We start from the raw sequence: 14,239 nt of genomic DNA on the forward strand, positions 1-14,239 counted from the left end.
TGAGGCGTACGGCCTACGGGAAGCGTCTACCCTCAAAATTATCTGCTAAACTAAATGGCCAATCGTTTTGAAACTTTGCATTCCTTTGTAAATCAATAAAATAAAAACATTTGATGCAATGAATTTTTGAAAAAAAAATTAAAGAAAACGCGAAATGTTTCTTCTCGCTTCGAATCACCGACATGTGGAACAGCCTCCCCGATGACATCGTTGGCGCTCCAAGTATGAACGCGTTCAAGAACAGACTAGATAAAGCTATGGAAAAATATATGTTCAGATTTGAAATGCCTAGCTCCTTATCGAATCCGGTGAAAGTCTAGTAGCTTCTTCAAACTATCGCCAGTCATGAAAAGATCCGGTCAAATGACACGAGTTTAGATCTATGAACAAGGCACGAAATGGAAAAGAATCGGCGACAGGCCACATCAGGCCTACGCTTCAGAGCCGACATCACTATGTTATGTTATGTTAAAATGAGGGTTCTTTATAAATCCTTCAATTTACGTGCTACAACATCAGGAGACATATCATTCGATTTGTGAAAGCAAATCAAATCAGAATAAGTGGGTTAAACTTCGAGTTCCTATTAGTAATTCATTTTTCTATATTTTAATTTTGACGAAGATGAAAAAACAGTTTGCAACATACTCTCTTATCATCTGATATTATATTAGCCAATTACGATATCGTAATCCTAGTTTAATGAAGAGAACAGTTTTCGGACAACACCAATCGAGATTTTTTAAATTATCAATAGAATTTTTCCTTCAGAATGAAACATAATCCCTATTATTGAATTTTAGACGCGAGCTGCGAACTTCATCACAGCTTTCCAAAACTGTGGTTATTCGTTGCTTTTAGCAGCGTTGCCAGATGGTATATTTCTATACCAGATTTCACAAATCTGGTATTTTCAGGAGGTGTCTGGTATGAACATTTTAGATCTGGTATATTTGCCTAAATCTGGTATTTTTCTGGTATTTTCTGACTTACTGCAAGATTTACTGCATTAAGTTCCACCTCTGAAGTTTGAATTTCCTCCAACGTAGGCATGGATTATATAGATTACCATAAGAGTGGCGCGACTAGAGGTTTCCCGCCATTGTTGGAACCGCAAGTTTACCGCTTGATAAAATAACCCCAATTTAATTGTTATCATTTAACAAAAGTACTTAGTGCAATATGAGCAAGAGAGTGATGATCCTCGATTAATTACTGATCAGTGATGAACTGATGATATGGCCTTGGACGAGTGAGGTTGTCGAACCGATCTCTGCGACGCAAGCTCCACCATTTTTGTTTGGTGGTTTTGAATTCTAGAGTGCCACTTATTGGGGTGCACTTGAATTCTGGGGTGCCATTCAATATTTCACTGATCTTGACAATTATCATCCATTCAGGGAACTGGCTGCCTACTGCATCACTTGTCTACTTTGACCTGTCTCCAAAGCATTCGTGGTGCAAGTGTTTTCACAAGTCACCTATGTGAAAAACAAGCAACGGAATAAAATTTCAACTACGATAATGGAGTCCCTTATTCTGACCAAAAGCTATCTGCTCAACCGCAACAAGTGATCACACCCGAAATCTTAAATTAATGCAATATGCAAGCATGTACGAAAATAAGCAAAATGAAGATGACCTGTTTCCGTGGCTTGCTCATGTTGAGCGAAGAGGAAAAAGTGCCACAATGACACTGATAAAAAAAGGAAAAAGTGTCAATGTAATCAAACACAGGAAAAGAAAAGTGTCAAAATGTTCCAAACAGAGGGGAAAAAATATAACGTGTTCAATTTGGCTAATTATCGTCAAGCCAGATAGCTGCACAGTACATAAGATAATTTTTTTTTAACCAAGGTTTCTGACGAATAGTTTTATTAAATTTGGAGTTATTAGTCTGTTTTTGAACGATATAATTTCTGGTATATTTCTGGTATTTTGAGCTAGGCAATCTGGTATTCTCGCCAAGAAAAAACCTGGCAACACTGGCTTTTAGTTACATTATACATTTGTACTTTTATCTACTGATGCTCCGGTCGCATGGCTGAACTCCGTGAACTAAAGAAGTCCGACCGTAACTTAGTTTTCCGCAGCGGGAATTCCAGCCTGTCAGTAACCATACCTGAGGTATGAATAATCGTATTATTGTATGAATGCAGATCAGCATTTAAAATTCCCAATAGTTTTATGTTCACTCCTAAATACTAAAAATAATCACTAGGGCTAGGTAGGACCTCACTGGATAGTGGACACTGATCGCCGGCTTTGCCGCCATCATGATCATGCTGCATGCATTGCTCTGTTAATGTTTTATGACCCTTTGTGGCTTTGTCCCTATGACTCTATCAGTAATTTAGTATGCCTATAAATATAATAGTCTATCTATACTCTATAGTGTAGGACTGTAGGTAGAACGGAGAAGCCTAGTGGCAAAGCAGAGAGTTTTTTAGACTCCCTCAAGTTCATTATTTAGTCCTAGGCCTATAAGTAGACCAGTAGAGTATCATGGATACCAGCATTATCATACGTAAGAAATTGGTTTAAGTCTTGAGTACCTATATGAGGAAATTAAAAATGAACTGATTCTAAAAAATCTCTGATTTGTCACTATAGTCCTGACTCCTGAGTCCTGACTCCTGACTCCTTTTGCTTGATATTGGAGTCCAATAATTGATAACTGAGGAGTCCAATATAATAACTGATAACAATAATAACTGAGGAGTCCAATAATTGGACTCCTCACTCCTCAGTCCTCATACAGCATAGCTAGATATGGATTGCTCTTGAAAAATCAAAGACACTTAAATGGCAATTACATCACGATAAAAGTTGCCTTCCTAGAATTCAGAGATCAAATAATGCTATGCTGCATTGTATTTGTATATAAATGAACCCTTAGGACTTGAAAAAGTTCTAAGATAAACTGCTCCCTCCTAGCCCTAGACTCTCTAGAGTCCTAGTCATGCTGCTCATGCAAGTTGATGCAACTTGTACCATGAGCCTGAACTCTGAAGCAATGATTATGATATAGAATTCAGCAATGAATAGCATTTCTTAATGTTATTCCTAACTGTAAAAGTAAGACAAAATCCATGCATGATTGAGTAAAAAATTCCTTTGCCTGTAATTAATTCATCAACACAGGAATTTTAATTAATGCTCATTGACTAATTTTTTCTTTAAATTGAGAAGACCAAACAATTTTGCTTACAATTTCAGGAAATCACCTGAAAATTTTTTTCTTCCCATGCACGTTATGTACCTGGGGCATCTGGAAAGTAGTACCTGTTTCAGTGTTTGGTAATTGAACAAAAGGAAGTAAATAGTTACAAATGTAAATATGTTTATTGAATAGAACATGTATTACACTACTTGTCTACATAATCTGTGGACAAATTTAAGCATTTGTTGTATTGTGTCACAAGTTTTTGTGACAATTCCTCTGCCACCAGTGTCACACTCCTTTCTTATTCCTCTGCTGCCAGTGCCAGGGTTTCTGGGATCGGCAAGGTGTACTGCTCATCAATTTCAAGACCCATGGAGACTAAATCAAGTCCAATGCAGTTGTGCAACATTAATAAAATTACGGCGGGCAATTCAAAATTGATGGCGTGGTCTGTTGTTGACTGGCATCATTTTTCTGCACAATGATGCCAGGCTGCAACTGCATACGGCTCACTCGGGCTCAGATAACACAACTTCTCCAAAAATCCAAGTGGGAAATTTTCAACCATCCACCCTAGAGTCCGGACTTTTCTCCTTCAGATTTTCATCTGTTTACGAAACTCAAGGACTTTGTGGCAGGGACAAAATTTCAATATGACAAAGAACTGAAAGAACACGAGACTGCATATCTCAGTACACTGGCAGCAGAGGAATGTGACACTGGTATACAAAAACTCATGATACAATATGACAAATGCTTAAATTTGTCTGGAGATTATGTAGAGAAGTATGGTAATGCATGTTCTTTTCAATAAAAATGTCTAAATTTGTTAATATTTACTTATTTTTGTTCAATTCCCAAAGGGGTACTACTTTCTGGATGCCCCTTGTAATTTGACTCAATTTGAGTCTCAATATTCCAGATTGGGTGTTATTAAACTTAACAGTACTCAATGTCCAAAGGAGTTAAGGGACTAAAGCCCCGTCCACACGTTCAAACTTATCGTCAGTCTTGCATGTCATGCCAGGTTTGAGCGATTTTGACGGAAGACTGAAAAGCGTCCACATGCTCAAACTTTCCTTCAGTTTTTAGTGCGTTCACGACAAAGGAGGAGGCAGTGCAGTGAGCGCAGTTTGTGCCACCATAATTAGGTTAAAGCGATGCAAACGTACGCGGTGGTCCCGAAAATGATTTTAAAAAATACCACAATGAGGGTTGATGACAGCATCCCTACCAGCACCAGACAGCATTGACGACTTCATTTTGGCACATTCTTTTTGATAAAGAGTTTATTTTCTTCGCTACTAAGTCTCTGTTTGCTGTATGATCAACTTCTCTGCACTTAGCAATCAATGCCGCATAGGCCAGTGCTCTCTTGTTTGTGTCACTGTTGCTTTTTGATTGAATTTACCATAAACATGGGAAACTACGATACAACTCCATAAACTCACCAAAATGAATCGTAAAATCAGTGTCAGATATCCTGGGATATGAAAAACTAGAGCTAGCGAGGTACAATGTCACAGCTCCCATCATCAATATAGACTGAGATGGAGTAAAAGTTTGACCAATAAGTTGGTTGCCCGTCCACACGCTCAAACTTATTGTCAGTCTTGCATGAACCCAAAGGTTTCGCCCGTCCGTCTTTTCCAGGTTTGTCAAACCTCAAACTCCGCCCACTCGTCATGCAAGACGTCAAACTTTGAGCGTCCACACGCTCCGTCTTGTCGTCAAACCTGGCATGACATGCAAGACTAACGATAAGTTTGAGCGTGTGGACGGGGCTTAAGTCCAAACTGTTAAATTGAAATGAACTTTAACGGATGATAAAAATAATAAGCAACTCATTATTTGCTACAAAATTGGAACAGTTTAACTTTAACTTTATGACAAGAAATTATAGCTGTAACTTGGTCAATATTCAAATATGAATGTATTGGCATTGATTTGAGATTTCATTAACAACATGAAAGGATAAAATTTGCTCAGAAGCCAATTTGGAAAATTGTGCTCAACTCTCTGATAATCGTTGGTACATGTTGCATTTTAAAGATCATTGGAAAAAATATAATTTTTAATTAATTTTTGTAGAGGAAAAATGACTGCTAAAAATAGACTGCCACAGTGCTTCTGCAAGCACTGATATAAATTTTAGTCAGAGGTGACTTCTGCCAGATTTCCTGAATGTTGCTAAATGATCTATCAAAAAGCTTGTTCCAAAAATTGAGAACTGTGAAATATTTACTTATCAAGCCACAACTAGAGCATTACTGTTGTTTTTAAATCCCAAAGATTCCATATAATAGGTAGTCAATCAAACTTCATGATTAGGCTGTGAAATTTCAAATCAATCAAAATTACATAATCAATATTTCATTATGAAGCAGGATTTTCTCTTTCCTTCAAAAATGGAAGCAAACTTCAGTCAGGATGGGACAAGTTAAATTTTAAACTATAATATTGTGGTTCCCAAGTCTCACATTTTATATTTGGATTACTATATTCTACAAGGATTCTCTATTGAAAAATATGTTATACTAGTTCTTGTAAATGGAAAAATGTCTATGATAATGATACTAATAACTTTCTTTACATTGTATTTCATGTACATTTTTTACTAACAAATGAGGACAGTTTACAAATGTAAACTACCATGAATGCATTACAGTTTTAATATCTTGTTTCTATGTATCTATTATCACTTTATTTCTATGTTTTCTATCATTCATGAGCAAAATCTAATAATTTGACCAAATTCTCCCTGGTATGAAAATTTTGATGTTGTGTTGTCATTTTGTTTGGCTGGAAAATGTGAATATGAGTTTGATTGCAGATTACTGGTGGCAATTACGGACTTCATGTGTGGCCATGTGCTCCTGTTTTGGCTCAGTATCTCTGGTACCATCGTTCTAGACTGCATGGCAAGCGTCTGCTTGAGTTAGGAGCTGGCACGGCTCTGCCTGGAGTGGTGGCTGCCAAGTGTGGAGCTGATGTCATATTGTCAGATTCAAGTGTTCTGCCATCTTGCTTAGAAATCTGTTCACTGTCCAGCGCTGCTAATGGCTTGGAATTGCCTGTTATTGGAATAAAATGGGGCACGTTTGATTCTATTATAAAACTACCCCCATTGGATTTTGTGATTGCATCTGACTGTTTCTATGAGCCAGATGTTTTTGAAGATATAATTATGACAGTCTCATTGCTATTGGAAAGGAACCCTGAAGCTTGCTTTATTTGTACCTATCAAGAGCGTGAGCCCGACTGGACCTTTCAACCAGAACTTGTAAAGTGGCAGTTGTCCTGCACTTCTGTGCCTCTGGAGTCCTTTGATGCAGATCATGAAAACGTGGCTCAATCTGGTCTACCAGGCTCACATAAGATTCATTTGTTTCAGATCAGAAAGAAGTGTCAGGGGGAAGCCCAGTGAGAACTGAACCAACTTGAGCATTTTACCTGCTGCCATCTTCTCTTGCGCTCCAGCCTTACCGCAGAAGATGTCCTTCCGAGCTGCCACAAGATTGTATGTTGGAAACTTGCCATGGACCGTCGCTGGAAAAGAGTTATCTGAGTATTTTTCTCAGTTTGGACGTATTAAAAGTGCTCGTGTTAATTTTAACAGGAAAACTGGTTTTAGCAAAGGGTATGGTTTCATACATTTCAGGGACGAGCAGGGTCTCCAATCAGCTACCAACCAGCGGAAGCATTTATTGGAAGGAAACACGTTGAAGGTCGATTTGGCCAGCAATTCTGAGAGATATTAAATTTAGTAATTATATATTGCAAATAACCTCTTGTAAAAAAATGTCAGAAATAAATGAAAGCCCAGTTGAGAATATTTTCAATGCAGCTGCAAAGCATTTCCCATCTCTTATTTCTACACTTCCAAAAGAACGACTCCTCTTCTTTTACGCACGTTACAAGCAAGCTACGGAGGGCGACTGCAATGTGGCCAAGCCCGGCTTCCTGGATCAGAGTGGCCGTCGTAAGTGGGAGGCATGGAAGAGTTTGCAGGGCACAAGTAAAGCAAAGGCCATGGAGGAATACATCTGTGGTGTAAAGGAGCTAGACCCAGACTGGAGAGAGGATGCCACAAATACCTCAGGATGGGCGCGGGTAAGCCGCATGCCAGCACCAGAAGATGCAACCATCACAAAATTTGTCGAGGCCGTACAGGAAAACCAATTAGATGTGCTCAAACAACTTGACCTTGCGACGGAAGTGCAAAAGCGCTTTGACGAGGGTATGACAGGGTTGCACTGGGCGGCAGACAGAGGACACAGAGATGTGGCAGAGCTGCTGCTGGACCGTGGCGCTGATGTCAACGCCCAGGATGAAGGCGGCCAAACACCTCTGCACTACGCTGCGTCGTGCGGCTACGAGGCCTTAGTTTGCTTGCTGCTCAGTCGAGGCGCGGACTCCACCATACGTGACGTTGATCAGCTGACGCCGCGTCAGGTGGCTGATGACGCTGCCGTCGCATCTTTGTTCCCACAGTGAATTTACTAATTTCAAGTAGTGTCGTATTGCTAATGGTCCTACATATTCGCGTGATGATATAACATTACATTTCTGTCAACAACGGGCTTCTGTATTAAACTGGTGTTATTTGAATAAACGTTCCAACTGTATTGAAACGTGAATCTCCTTTCGTAATAGTAGCTTGTAGTAATATTAGCTATGAAATTAGTTTTCGAAAGTTAGGAGTAACACAATTTTAATCCTCCTGAATTACGTTTCATACACATTATAAAAATAATTTTTCAGCGCCCAGATTTCGTTGCAAAGCATATTCTCAGGGCTGTTAGTGTAGTCACCAGTTAACCCTCATCGTGTCCTGATCCTTGACCCTCTACCGCATGACAAGATTAACCGGAGCAATATTGTCTCGAGCCTACATCCTATTAAGGATACGTTCTAGTGACTTGCACTGATGGTTGCCGCCACGTACAACAACTTTAAAATGTTTCCTGTTGTGTACGAACGTCCTGCGGTTGCCACACTCAATAGTTTACGTATAATTTAAGTTGAAAGTTATGTCCCCGGAGAGTGACATGCGGCGGTAGATTTTTAACAAGTCGGAGCATTCGACCTCCCGCTGATGATCACTTAGTAACAACTTGAAACGCTCTGAAGCGACATTTTAGGGAAAATTGAACGTAAACTCACACATAATGAGAATTTATTTGAAAACTGTCATTCCAATTTCGGCATCTCTACTAATTGCTCGTAATATTGTATTCAAAATTAATCCTAATAAGCATTAAAATAATCACTGCAGGGAATTATGGCTCACTGCAAGAACTTAGAATTTATTTTAGCATGTTAATCGAGCGATATAATAACGAGTAAATAGACGCGCCAATACAGAATTTAAGAATAGGTTAACTTGTGCCTAATCGAAATGGCTATAGATCATATTGTGTATGATATTACACGACTACTCCGAAAGACGATGTAGTCTTCCGTCGTAGCATTATCCCTTACTTCTGGTCAACTCCTTTCCGGCTCAAGAGAGGTCTCAAGCCTTGACAAGTGTTCTATGCGGCGCATTACTACCCATGAGGCACGATGGCTGAACAATCAACACCAAAATGTTGCAGCTATTGAACAGATGTACCGTGGAAGAAAATAATTCTCAATAAATTATCCCGTAGGTGCCACATGACGTCGCGAGGTCGTAAGTATAAGAATAAAATTATAAGGGAACACAAGAGAAGCTATAAGGGCACTTATCAGCTAAGGAAGACAGGAATCTTCGATCAAGCAGCAAAAATATTTTATGAATCAATCTCGAAGCGGCACACTTAATAGCGTAACTTAGAAAGTAAACAACGTATCTGAAACGCCTAGGAATTCTCCCGAAGCAAGAGTTATAAGTTGGCTCAAGTAATATTATTGCTGAAATCGACGAGTCATGAGCGCAGAGTAATTATTGTTCTATATGGCGCGGCATCGTTTTATTCATGGTCTAAAAAAATTGGTGAGCTTGTGCTAATGCAAGCGTACGTTCAGTAGTGGTGTATGTCTGAGTAACTAATGATCTTGTCGATTGAGCGCTGTCCAAGTGACTTGATAATACATGCGGTGCGCTTCCATCACAAGACATGCGGAGCTAACAAAATCACAGACGTGATCATCTTCGTCCATACAAATCCAAAATTAAGAAAATAATTTAGAATCTTGATGACAGAAAGAGCACATGAATGAGTGACTTCAAACAAAAATAACTTGACTACTTCGAAGGCTTGAGGTGAATAGTATAAACGCAAGGGACATAGCGTAAGAAAGTCCTATTGGCAGCGAACATCGTGATATGAGGTTAGCTAATTAGGAGTGATTCGTAACTCTTTACTGATCCTGACCCTGCATGAAAAAAATTGGATAAAACCATTTCATTTTCTACGTGAAATCGGCACATCAATTAATTTTGTTCAGTGCTTTTATTTAACACGTCATTGTGCGGTGAGTTCGAGTATTTAAGTCTTAAGAAGATATATAATCCACCAGTCTTTAATTAGTATATTTGTCTTCGTAATCAAGTACTATGCCCAGTCCTTCTTGTCAGTGCTTACAGAGATCGAAACGATTAGTCCCAATCTGCCTGCTTTTAATAGAATTTATTTCTGCAGTAAAAGACCCAATATTACTTCAGTTAATATGGCTATCTAACAAATAAGCCTAGTGTGTCAAGTTTTATTTCAGTATTAGTCCCAAGATAATTTCAGTCAGTATTAGTCTATCTTCTGTATAGGATCCAGATTTTATAGTTTAATTTTGGACCCCAAAATTTCTCCAGTATTATGCCCAGTTTTGAAGCATTAATCCCAGTCTTTCTTGATATCAAAAGACCAGTCCCACTTGAGATGCTCATGGTTGTCATCATCAGTGAAGAGAGACTTGACGGTGTAGTGCCCCCTGGACAGCATGCCTGACGGCGCGTCTTCTGGTGGTGTTGTGTAGCTCTGCATGGCCTCCATGGGCGCATACGATCCCACCATGTGCGTCATCTTGTCAACTGCCACAATCAACAAAATAGTTACTATTTTAATCGAATTTTGCGCATTTTTTACCGTGATAAAAAACAAGAAATTATTGAAATTCGCCAGTACAGAAATTATGGTAAAACAGAATTAATTCTCAGTATCTAGCATACCTTGAATGCCTTTCCTGTGCGTTCTCTGGATGTACTTTAGCCCGGTAACAATCTCTCGCTGCACCTGGAAGTCGATCCTTATTCTGTACGTGATGCCTTCTTTGATGGTGAAGGGCGAGTCTTTAAGCTTGTTGAGGTCGCCCTGCGCCAGGTCAAGTACGATGTCATCCCGGCCTTCCACCACCAGAGCAAGCTGTCTGACCAGCACCCGCCGGTCGTCACTGTGGTCTGCAGTCAAAAGGCAGTGTCATTTTTAGCAGAAGAAATGGTAACACAGTATATGCCTTACAAAATAATTCATTTAACACGTTTGCTTATAGAGAGGGAAGTTCATAATTTACATTTATGGAATAAAATAAATGGAAATGAAGACCTCAAATAGCTGAGTGGATGCCTTTAATAACTGGTGAGTCTGAATGCAGTTAAAGGGAAACTATCAGTACGTACAAAAATTGGATATGGTGTCAAGGCACAAGAGGCACATGTTCAAGCATTCTGAAAAGGCATTTACAGAATAAAAAACTTAACTGTAATTTATTTGCACTCAAAATGTTCAGCGATTAGACATTTAGACTGAAAAAAAAAAAATCGGTAGAAAATCGTTGTCATTAACAGACCTACATTATGTAATAATCTGATTGCAGAAGCAATTCTGTTAGTTTTGACTATTCTATGAATGTTTATAATTTTCAATGAACACTGACATACCAATAATAATAGGAGTACCAGCAGAAGAAGATGCTCCTAACAGAGTCTCCTTGTATTTTCTGAGGCTCTCGTCCTCCTGATCTTGCTGTACTATATCAGACAAGGACTTCTCAGGTGGGGCCTTGTACTGAATTTTCTCATCTCCCTCATCATCAGACACATGACTTGAAATGACTTCTTCTTCAGCCATCTGCAAAATGAATTAGATCAATGTTAATCTTGTAACCATTAAACTTAATGAAACATAACAGGAAGGTATGTTGACAAGAGGTTATCAGTTGCTATTAGTTGATAAATAGCTCATTTTCTGAAATGAACATTACATTCTCCAGCCTGAAATAATGTGTGTCTAGCACTTATTTCTGAAATTGAATTAAAGCAAACTGTCTATACAAGTAGATTTTACATCATGAATTGATGAATTTCCTTAAAATGTGTTGTTGTCTTTGACCAATAAATATAATCAAGCCCTAATCAAAAGCCTAAACAATTTCATGCAGAAACATGAGATAAGTCATTTTCAAGCTCATTACACTAGGTGAAGAATTTGACACTGACATTTGACTTCAAGATACTGAGTGACGATCATTTTTGAAGCTCAAAACAGTTATTCAATCATGAAATGTTTAAATTTTTGTAATGAGATTATTTTTTATTAATACAATTAATCTAATACCAACATGATAAAACCAAGACTTGAATCAGAACCAAGATTGCAGGTCAATGACACTTTCCATCTACATGTAATTTTTTACTTCTCAACAAAAACATGATAAGATTGAACAGAAATGCATATACTTATTTTGTATTACTTATTGAAATTACAATTTACAAGGCTTGCAAATTCTCCCAGAAATGTACTTTACAGTTTATTTCAAGAGATATTACACCGAGTACTATAAACAATAGCAACATAAAAATATTCAATATTCATGAGTCAATGTTAAACTGGGATTAGGCTACTATTAGGATTGCTTAGTTTTAAGTACAGTTCATAGATTGTAATTTTCACAAAAAAATTTTGTTCAATCAGACAATTTTATTTAGATAAAATATTCCTTCAAGCTTGTTAACAATTAGTTAAGACTTAAGAGATAATTGGTCTAGCAGGCTAGTGGGAATCTTGCAGCTTCAAAAATGACTGAAAAGCTCCAACCATACAATATTATTGCACCTGACCCAAATGCCAAATAACACATATTGATGAATAGAACTTTGCATTAAATGGCCATGGTTAAACTAAAAATGAACTGGTTTTTAAATTCTGCAACATTGCTCTTTGGTAACCAATTAATTAAAATCTTACTTTAGACTTTTAGACTTTAGAGCAACATGATAATGATTTTCATAATGAATATGAATTTCCAATCTAGGCCATTCTAGCTCTAGGGTAGACGTAGACACAGTATACTTGAATTGTGTCCACGGGAAAACAAGTGATATACCTAATTATTTACCATGTAATCTTGGAAGGCCCGGAAGGATAATATCTCACTAATTTCAGTATATTAATCAAATTCAATTTACTGGCCTGAATGGCTGGATCGATCTCTGAAATAAGACCCACCACTATATGAATATATCCTACTCTGAATGCAAACTTGAAAGTTGAAACTATAGTAGGTATAAGCTTCACTTAAGTTTACTTTAATAGGTAGGTACTATGAACGTAAGCTACCGTACATCACTCGCGTCAACCGGTCAACGGTAAAGTGCGCAAACGTAACTTCAACAGTGGTGCAAAAAACAATAGATACCAGATAACAATCAACAAGAAAAACAAGAATAATAATATAAATTTATGCTACATAAACTTATCTGTCTTTAACAATAACCTAACTATACAGTTAAGAAAAAACTATAAATTCATCAAATCAAGAGCCCTGCCCACTATCACCTTGGCAATTACCCATTGGTGTACGTCTACGCTTATCAGTTGAGAAACAGATGAAACTCGCACACCGGTATTATTTGAAACGTGAAAAAACGCAGATTATCCGCTTTTTACTATAGTATAGACAATACATTTTTTACTGCCTTCCTTCACTTACATGCAGTCGACTTACTTTAGAATTTATTTGAATTCTCACAGTATTCTTCCCGAGCAGGACAACTGTCAACACACACCCACACTTAGCTGGCAACTAAGCAATTGACTAATCTGCACTGCCACTGCTGAGTCATTTGTCAGAGCTTCGGCGATTGCCAGAAGAAACATCTTACTTCTATTTAAATATGAAAACAACAATTACGTAATAATAAAAAATAATAAAAATTGGGGTTGAAAAAAATGCAGTTTCTGTCAAAGCGAAAATTTGACGGAATTTCCCTGATTGCGACTTCATCTTTTATTAATTAGTGGAAGTCATGGAAGCAAAGCTGAAGTGAAGCTTGATGAGATGACAGCGAAAAAAATTCGGTAATTCACACTAAGTTTTTAAAGTTTACAAATCATATTGAAAATCAAATTGATAAGACTAAAAAACTACTATTCGGTACACAGCGAGTAGATCGAATTACTTGCTCAGTGTTAGAAGTTGGAACGTTTGGAGCAAAGTTGAAACCAAATATCTCTTGGTAAACCGCAATCACGTCTGCACTTATTTCTATCATAATTCTTGTGTGAGGATGAGGTGGTAGTCGTAGAGATGTGCGATTACTTGTGAGGCTTTGTAAGTGAAGTGAACTGAAGAAGCAACTAGTGATGAATTCTCCTAGATGTGATGAGCTAGTATTAAAGAGTAGCTGGATGAGATGTCGAGAATTGAGAATCGCTGCAAGAATAGTGAGAATATTTTTATGGTCACCACGCTATCAAGGGTGAGCAAATGTGAGTTGAACGTGCTTAAATCATTCACGGTCTTTCAAAATATATAACATACGAAAAGGATATTGAAAAACAATTCGACGTATAATTTATTACGCAGGATACGCTATTTTGCAATTTAGTGACGCTGTCTTTCTTTGGTCTCGAACGCAATGCAATGTGATGACTGCAAACATTAACGACAAACGTGGAAGTGACGGATGTTATTTATAGGAGTTTTCGTACTGTAATCTCTTTGTTTATTATGATAAAATGTTAACTTTGCAACATTAACCGAGATAAAAGATAATACTTGACATCACTACATTTGTCTTCATTAGACGTCGTAGTTATTCTACGCATGCAACATGTTCACTTTCTAAGGCCTTGCTCATAAATGTGATCA

General features: G+C 37.8%; 3 protein-coding genes across 5 annotated transcripts; 2 read left to right on the forward strand and 1 right to left on the reverse strand.

Moving 5' to 3' along the window:
• Positions 1–1,994: 1,994 nt before the first annotated feature.
• LOC108672707 (probable methyltransferase-like protein 23) lies at positions 1,995–6,593 on the forward strand. The gene is made up of 2 exons (XM_018160424.1): positions 1,995–2,127; positions 6,000–6,593. Exons 1-2 carry the CDS (start codon positions 2,041–2,043, stop codon positions 6,591–6,593), a joined length of 681 nt encoding a protein of 226 aa, XP_018015913.1. The 5' UTR covers positions 1,995–2,040.
• Positions 6,594–6,914: 321 nt separating this feature from the next.
• On the forward strand, positions 6,915–7,794 carry LOC108672723 (acyl-CoA-binding domain-containing protein 6). Its single transcript, XM_018160446.2, has one exon. It carries the CDS (start codon positions 6,968–6,970, stop codon positions 7,661–7,663), a length of 696 nt encoding a protein of 231 aa, XP_018015935.1. The 5' UTR covers positions 6,915–6,967; the 3' UTR covers positions 7,664–7,794.
• Positions 7,795–8,328: 534 nt separating this feature from the next.
• On the reverse strand, positions 8,329–13,197 carry LOC108672718 (rho GDP-dissociation inhibitor 2). Of its 3 annotated transcripts, none has more exons than XM_018160441.2 (4): positions 13,079–13,197; positions 11,028–11,217; positions 10,320–10,547; positions 8,329–10,181 (listed from the first exon to the last, which is right to left on the reverse strand). In XM_018160441.2, exons 2-4 carry the CDS (start codon positions 11,215–11,217, stop codon positions 9,985–9,987), a joined length of 615 nt encoding a protein of 204 aa, XP_018015930.1. In that variant the 5' UTR covers positions 13,079–13,197; the 3' UTR covers positions 8,329–9,984. The 3 variants fall into 3 exon arrangements, with proteins under 3 accessions (XP_018015930.1, XP_018015929.1, XP_018015928.1); XM_018160440.2 differs by having other exon boundaries at positions 13,094–13,195; XM_018160439.2 differs by lacking the exon at positions 13,079–13,197 and adding an exon at positions 12,485–12,573.
• Between the last annotated feature and the right edge of the window lie 1,042 nt (positions 13,198–14,239).

This window comes from Hyalella azteca, unplaced genomic scaffold (assembly GCF_000764305.2).
Source record: "Hyalella azteca isolate HAZT.00-mixed unplaced genomic scaffold, Hazt_2.0.2 contig336, whole genome shotgun sequence".
NCBI classification, from domain to species: domain Eukaryota; kingdom Metazoa; phylum Arthropoda; class Malacostraca; order Amphipoda; family Hyalellidae; genus Hyalella; species Hyalella azteca.